Consider the following 8536-nt stretch of genomic DNA (forward strand, 5'->3'; position numbering starts at 1 on the left):
CTTCTCTGTCAGACTGAACTTTTGGATTTTTCACTGTCAAGCATGATTAGGTATCCCCAGTTGGAGCTATTGACTTCTATGCACTGCATTTTGATTTAATCTTTCAAAATTCATAACATGACTTGTGTACTTTACACATTGGCTCTTTAGTTTAGCCTGACTGTTCTGTGCCAATGTACCAGAGTGTGAGCACAGGTAAACTTTGTGTGCTACACTTACCCTGACTAGAGTGTTGGTCCCTACTGGGAGAGGGTGCATACCTCTGCCAACTAGAGAACCCATTTCTAACAGCTACCTCGAGCGATTGCCAGTGGCTAGACTTATTGCAAGCATCCTCCCATCACCTTTTGTGTGTTATTTGCTAGAGCTGGTCAAAGTTTAGCAGTTGAGATGATCCTGAACAGAAACGAGCAAACAATGGAAAAGGGAGAGGGGAGTCATAAATGTTAGAGGCGCAGCTATCGACCCACATACCTGCTTATAGCCTCCGGTGCCCTGGTACAGTCCTAGATGCAAAGGTACAGGTTCAATCTGCAAGGTAGATCTTCACATAATCAGGCACAGCCTCCTTTGCTCGACAGAGGAGAAATTGTGGAGCTATGCAAACATGGCCTCTGTTATGCATCCCTGTCCCAAAGGTAAAAAAAATAATGTACCTGCCATCCTTGACCAACTCTCACCACCTTCCCTACCTACCTTACCCTCCTGCACCTGTACTTTCTGCTTTTAGTCAAAGGAGACAAGCAGCGCTGTGCTGACAGGCTCTCAGGTAGGCCTGCTAGCCTGGCCTGCAGTGCCTTTATGATATCACAACAGTGGGGAACAAGTTTTGTTATCAACTGTTGCTATGTCATAGCAGTGGGTTATGAGATTCAGAAACTGAAATAAACGATCGAGACTGTATGAGAGCCATACATAGCAGCACAGTAACCCTCTGAAAAAACTTGTGTTGAAAGGACATTATGATGTAAAGTGAATTATGGTTGATGGGAGTGTCGAATGATGGCTCATATATGTATTACAGTGTACTTGGGGTACTTGATATCTGCATAATGCTATGCCATGTGACTGATATGTGTATTGGGAATCATGATAGTCTGTGATATAACTTGTTAGAAATTAATGTGGATTTGTGTCCTGAGGTGTCTGTGGTACTGTTTCAGAGACTTGTTTAAAAAAAAAAAAAAGAATTATATTGAGGCATCCATAGGTTTTGTCAATCCATTGCATATGACTTAATTATTCAAGGGCGCTGCTAGTAGCAGATAAAGTAACAATTCTGATTGCCTTCTAATTTTAGGATTATAAAGCAAAGGTATGTGATAGGGGAAGAAACTACATTTGAAGTGCATGACGTGATGCCGATTGCTATTTCTATTTCTCCCTAACCATAGCCTGCAAATATGTCTCCGTCTGTGGTAGTTTAGGTATTCTGTTGAATACATCAACACTATAAATTGTTTTCAAAGATCAGGCTAGGTGCAACAATTTTTCAGCTTCCAGTTTGTCATTTGTTTGGTATTTAGGTTTTAAAAATACAATAGAATAAAAGTAAGCACAATTTGAGAATTGTTGTTACCTGTTTCCCCCAAGAAAATAATTGTTGTATTAAATAATGTGTTTTTCTCTTTCAGATTGTCAGATATCCACTTCATGCTATTATCGAAATTAAGGAGTATCTTATAGAATTTGCCTCTAAGGCTGGAATGCACTGGCTATCAACTATTATGCCAACTCATCACATCAATGCTCTCATCTTTTTCTTCATTATTAGTAATTTGACTATCAATTTCTTTGCTTTCTTTATCCCCCTTGTCATTTTCTATCTATCCTTTATTTCGATGGTGATTTGTACGCTTAAGGTTTTTCAAGACAGTAAGGCTTGGGAAAACTTCCGTACCCTAACAGACTTGCTACTTCGTTTTGAGCCAAACCTGGATGTGGAGCAGGCTGAAGTAAACTTTGGCTGGAATCACTTGGAGCCATACCTTTATTTTCTAATATCGGTGTTCTTTGTAATTTTTTCTTTTCCCATTTCGAGCAAAGAGTATATACCTTGTTCGGAGTTGGCTACAATCTCTATTTTCTTTACAGTAACAAGCTACATGAGTTTAAGTACTAGTGCTGAACCCTACACACGAAGAGCTATAGTTACAGAGGTGGGTGCTGGAATCCTTTGTTTATTCGAAGCACTCCCTGAAAGCTGGTTTTATCTTCGATTCCTTGGTAGAACCTATTTCACCATTCCTATTGGCAATTTCTTTGTGCTAAATATAAGCATCCAGTGCCTGTTGTTTGTCTATCTTTTTTATATGTTCTTTAGAATGGCGCAGTTGAGAAACTTTAAAGGTGTTTATTGTTATTTGGTTCCATATCTGGTGTGTTTTATGTGGTGTGAATTGTCTGTGGTTATACTGCTTGAATCCTCCATTATTGGTTTAATTCGGGCGTCAGTTGGCTACTTCCTTTTTCTCTTTGCACTGCCAATTCTTTCAGTAGGCGTTGTTGTAATGTGTCTTGTCCAGTTCATAAAATGGTTTATTGCATTGGACTTTACAAAAATAGTAGTAACACTTGTGTTATGCTGTGTTCCACTGCTTATTCGATGGTGGACAAAGGCAAATGTTTCCACCATGGATATAATGAAGTCTGTAAGTAGGAGCTCTATAGTGAAGCTCATTCTGGTGTGGATTACAGCAATAGTGGCGTTTTGTTGGATGTATGTGTATCGATCAGAAGGAATAAAAGTCTACAACTCCACCTTAACGTGGCAGCAGTATGGCTTTCTATGTGGACCTCGTGCATGGAAAGAAACAAACATGGCCCGCACTCAGATTTTATGTAGCCATTTGGAAGGACACAGAGTGACATGGACTGGCAGGTTCAAGTATGTCCGTGTAACAGAAATTGAGAACAGTGCCGAGTCAGCAATAAATATACTTCCATATGTCATAGGAGACTGGTTAAGATGTGTATATGGGGAAGCATATCCAGCCTGCGATCCACAGAATGTTACTTTGCAAGAGGAAGAACTTTGTCGCCTTAAGTTTCTTACGAAGCACAACTGCCATATAAAAAAATTTGATCGCTATAAATTTGAAATATCAGTAGGAATGCCCTTAAATGGTGCTAATGAAAATCATACTATTGAAGAAGATGATATAACAAAAGATATTGTGCTTCGAGCTAGTAATGAATTCAAAAAGGTTTTGCTAAATTTGAGGCAGAAGAGTATCATAGAGTTTAGTACAATTCTGGAGGGCCGACTAGGTAGCAAATGGCCTGTGTTTGAACTAAAGGCCATCAGTTGTCTAAATTGCATGGCTAAGTTGACGCCTGCTTCAAGGCATGTGAAAATAGAGCACGATTGGAGACGCACCGTTCAGAAAGCTATCAAATTTGTGTTTGATTTTTTCTTCTCACCATTCCTGTCTGCTTTATGAAACGTGTCCAAATCAAATGCACTTGATACGGTTTCATAGTTTTCCTAATAGCGGGTCTCTAGACTGTTACGCCTGTTCTGTTGGTTATGACCTTAGGGACGTTATTAATGCACTGGATTTTTATGATGCCACCAAAATAATGGAAAACTCTACTGTGTTTGGCTTTCCACTTCAGATTTAATGTTAGGTGTTCTACAAGTGCCTGCTAATGTTCTGCACGTAAAATTATATTATCTGCTCACCACTTTTCCCCGAGATGCACTTTTGCTGTACATAGTCCTTATGGTTCCAAATATCCTGCCACTAGCCATTAACCCCTGTTTGAAAAAGAGATGTGGCTTGTGTGTTCATATTATGTATGATAGTTGTATGTGGAGAGACTGTTTACCTTGTGCTGTAGTTCCTTCTTGAAATAACCGTGACACTGTGGAGGAAATACATGGTAAATTTCAATGGAATATAGAGTGATAAATAAAACCTTTATAAATATTGCATATTATTCCGCCTCAGGGTTGCACTAGCATTGTGGTTAATGTAGCTTTACTTCCATTACCTCTGTTCGTGTTAGAACCTATGCATTAATTGTGACATTGCGGTGTAAATTGTGTATTTTATTTAGTGTATATTTAAGCTCATACTACATAATATTTGCCTTCTGATGAAAACTTTAACACATTCTAAGTATTCATGCAAGTTTGTAAATGTTTACATTTAGAATATGTCAAATTAACAATGCCATACTTAACACTTTCTATATGTTCTCATGGTTGTAATGTTAAAAAGAGCACCCTAATCCCTCAGGTTTGCTGTGCACCAGTACTAAATCACAATTCCTTGGTCATGGTTTTAAGAAAGCTTATTGAACTTCTCAGGTACGATTTGATGATGATAAATTGAAAACCAAAAATGAACTTGTCTTAGTCAGATCTCATTATGATGGTCCGTGCATTGCCTGACGGTTATTATAGGAAATTTGGTTTCTTCACATCAGGCTCCACTTGGATATAGAAGTTTTAACTTTAATCGGCTTCAGTTTAAGCAATCACTACCTCCTTCCTATCCAGCTGTTTTGCAATATTTTGACACCCATGGTGGTTCTAGTTTGAGGGGATTCTGAATGTCCCGGGCACCTAGTTTACCTAGGAAAAAGGTGGCCCTCATCACTTCATTCACCATCTGCTATAGATAGTTTCAGTTGTCTGCCACTACTTCACTGACTCACCTTCCAGGCATGTTTACCTTTTCCTTAGCGGTTCACAGCACTGATAAGATTTGCTATCATAGTCTGCTACAGTGCATTGTGCATCGTGCCCTCAATAAGTTCGAAGCAGGTAAATAAAATCATGCATAGACAATGAAATACTCTAACTTTTCCAAAATGCCTTTTAGTACCTCAAATTTGCTGCTGCTGCCACTGCATTACACATGAGTAGCCTTCTTTTTAACAAATGGAGATTTATTTTGAACCTACAGTAAAATAATCTGTCTCACAAGATGTGTATCACTTTAAAATGCAGGAAATTGTTCTGTTCCTCATTCATGTATTAAAATGCGTTTTTCAGTTACTGTACATGTTTTGCAACTAAAAAGTGTTATCAGTCTCCTAAATAATTGCCAATTATCTCTTGCTTTGGATGTTGATCCGAGATGAACATTTGCTTGTAAAAACAATAAATGTTGACAACTACTGTATCCCCACATCAATAACAGCTCACCATTTGCTGAGACAGTGTTAGTGTTCAGATTATCTGTAGTGACGATGTCTATGTAGATATGTAAAAGAAGTCAGCATTGAAAACAGTGCACCTTTCGTTGATGATAATTGTTTTAGCATAATTTGCTTAGGTACTACCTTTATGTGAGTTAAATATAAAAGCAGCAAACCAATGTTTTTTCTTCCCAAGCAAAGATAGCAGCATCTATCTACAGCCAAAGATGATGAATGAAAGCCCAAGGGCTCGCTACCAGGGCTTACCTCTGCATAGAAAGCGTCCCCATTTACCACAGACAGACACATTGCTCCTTCCGAATGGGTTGTTCCTTAGCACGGAGTGGTTGAGTTCACTGGCTTATATTTTTTGACTCTACTTTTTCAGTCCGGTCTTTTTCTTCCTACCCAATGGTGTCCTTACATTTTAGAGCACATGTTCTTGCCGCATGTTAATAAAGGAATTTTTCAGAAGTCAACTTGGAAACATAAAACAAGCTTCCTGAAGTACCCTTGGATAGGGTCCACCCAGATTTCTCCTATGGTGCCAGCTTAGATCAGGTGCCACTCTGCGGTGCTCTCTGAGCCTTAAACTGCCCCTAGTCCTGGCTCACGCGGAGAGTTTACCAATTCTCAACTCGTTATGTGGCCTGTACTTTTTCTCTTGGCAAGCTGCACCTCATGTATGAACCAGCTTGTGGCACAAAGAATGGGAGCGCTTGTATCCGTCCCCAGTGTGATTTGGGTCCTGACTATATAGACAATGTATATAATGTGTGTTGAGGAAAAGGCACTAGCTTTAATACCCCACGCTGCAGAAGGACAACTCAATTGAAAGGAATATTGGTCTATTGGTCTACCCTTCCATCCTAGTTGCAAAATTGATTAATGTTAGTAAACACTGAAGTCATCGCCCTGTCCCCGGGTTTTCTGAGGTAGCTTAGGACCAACCATTATGGACTATTGTGGAACAAAAACATGCTTGTTGTGACAGCAGGTTAAATCCTCTTATCCCTTCTTTTTCGACCTTCTCTGCTATAGTAGGTCAGATGGGCCATCCACCTTCTTGGGATCTTCAAGATCCCACCATTAAGTAGGTATGGAACCGAATAATGTGTTAGATCCTAAGGACCCCCAACTTCAGAATTCTTGTTTCTGTCCATATAGAGATTAGTTTACTGTTTCCTACCATAGATTAGAGAACATGCTCAGTAGAGCATTCAGTACTAATTCTTGCTATACTGACTAATGGTTATGTATATGGCACCATTAAAAGCTTGAGCCACAAGATCCCTGTTCTTAGACAGCTGAGCCAATTTGAGGCAGCCACATCAATTAAACCCAGCTACTTGAGGTTTGGAGGCGGGAATCATTGGTGTAACACAGATACTTAAAAAGTAGCTATTTACTCAACAACCAAAAAGTGCTTTAGGCCTCTCAAAGGCTATGGAATGTGCTATATTGTTATTGTTATTGTTATAGTGGGTTTGTATAGCGCCTGGGTCACCTGCAGGTCTCAGGGCGCTTTGACCACAGAACATAACATCCGGGATATCGAAAAGGGGGAGTACTTAGGCTGAGCTGAGTGCTGTTCTGAACAAATTTGTCTTCAAGGCTTTCCTGAAACGGAGTAGATTTCCCTCCTTTCGGAGTGTCTCAGGCAGGGCGTTCCAGAGGTTCGGTAGTAAAACCGAAAAGGATCTCCCTCCCATTGTGGACAGTTTAAAACGAGGACATACAAGGAGATTGGCATCAGCGGACCTGAGATTTCTTTCCGGCCTATATATCTCGATCCGCTCCTTGATATAGGTCGGGGCCTTCCCATAGATGGCTTTGTGGGCTATACAAAGGCTTTTAAAAACGGACCTCTGTCCAATTGGCAGCCAATGTAGACTTTTTAGTAGTGGAGAGGCGTGCGTTCTCCGCGGAAGGTTAAAGATAAGTCTTGCGGCGTCATTTAGGACTACCTGAAGTCTGTTTGTCAGCATTTTTGGCAGGCCCAAGTAGAGCATTCAGCATTTGATATATTGATATAAATATCAATATATCAAAAGAAGGGGATCCTCAGGGCTGACAGGTCCAACGTACGTGCCCCAGACAATCTTAACCAGAGAAAGTACGTTGTTCATATACTGGATTACAAAAAACAAGAAGAGGAAGGGAGAGCTATATATAAGGTCCACCATGATTACAGGTAGTCCTACTGATGTTACACTGCAGGGAAATCATTTCCTTTGGAACTAGGGCCCTCACACACCCAGCCAGCAGGTGTCATGCTTCATCATTGGGCCTGCTCCTCGTCGGGTCAGTGCTGCAATACTCGACGCGCACCCAATGAGGGGCTCTTTGGCGGAGATCTTTTGTTCCATGCCGTTTGGCGTCGTGGGGGTGAGGGGCCTCTTAAGTGTAGATGTGCTGTGCTAGTGAGTGCATACATTAAACAAGCATTGGCATAGCCAATAGGTCTCGCCTTTGGGACCTTATAAGTGTTTAACCATGCAACAGTTAATGTTGTTGCAACAAGGATATTGTGCTGCATAACTAAATACTTATAAGGTCCCAAAAGCGAGACCTATTGGCTATGCCAATGCTTGTTGGTCTAGGTTACTAAGTATAGAAAAATACAGTTTTGTGAAGTGTAGTGTTTTCGTGTTAAGTATAAAAAAAAGTTCATATTGTTAGGCACACATTATTTTTAACTCAGAAGAATCTCCCACAATAGCAACCTTAGTTGCCTCTCCCCAGCCTCAGGCTAGGCTCTCTGTGACGCCTAGGGCACCTGGAAACTGCTGCAGATTTTGCACTGCTTATACCAACCTCTTGAGTAAGCACTGTAGAAAGCACATTGAGCAATGTATAGATGAGCTATTTTAAAGTGTGACATAACATTTCAATACTGGTTGAGGGAATAAAAAGAGTTACTCTTACTTGTGATGCATGTTACTTCGAAGGACTGAGCAACAAGTCATACGTGTAGCCGAACTTCAACAGCCTCCTAAAAGCAAATGATTTGGAATCCTCGATAATGCGGCTGGAAAAGCCAAGACTGAAATAGGTAATATGCGCACCTAACCGCCTGAAGGCTAATATTTCACTCATGAGCAGCTGTGGCACACAAAGCAAGGGCACACTAGAATACATGGTAACATTTGGAAGCAAGAAAGACAGAGATTTTGAAAACCTAATTGATGGGAATTCGTTTTCCCCTTCAACTTGCACTTAAGAGGATTAATTCTTGTGTCAGAGAACCTACTTCATTTAGTGGTGGATTCGCAAGCTGTACAATGGCGAGAAAACTTGGATGCATGCTTACAACAAAAACAAGCATTGGCCGCGTGGCCGTAAAAGTAACGGCCGCGTGGCAGTGAAGGCGAAAGTAATCGCG

The 8536-nt window shown here is 40.5% G+C and overlaps 1 protein-coding gene across 2 annotated transcripts in view; it reads left to right on the forward strand.

Annotated features, from left to right (window-relative positions):
- WFS1 (wolframin ER transmembrane glycoprotein) overlaps positions 1 to 5147 on the forward strand; it is a 397666-nt gene extending 392519 nt beyond the window's left edge. For both annotated transcript variants that reach the window (XM_085642442.1, XM_085642443.1), the window contains one exon: positions 1635 to 5147. In XM_085642442.1, the coding sequence (XP_085498568.1) occupies positions 1635 to 3443 (1809 nt within the window). In that variant the 3' untranslated portion in view covers positions 3444 to 5147. The remainder of the gene's footprint in view (positions 1 to 1634) is intronic.
- Positions 5148 to 8536: the final 3389 nt, after the last annotated feature.

This window comes from Triturus cristatus, chromosome 2_2 (genome assembly GCF_964204655.1).
Source record: "Triturus cristatus chromosome 2_2, aTriCri1.1, whole genome shotgun sequence".
Lineage (NCBI taxonomy): Eukaryota > Metazoa > Chordata > Amphibia > Caudata > Salamandridae > Triturus > Triturus cristatus.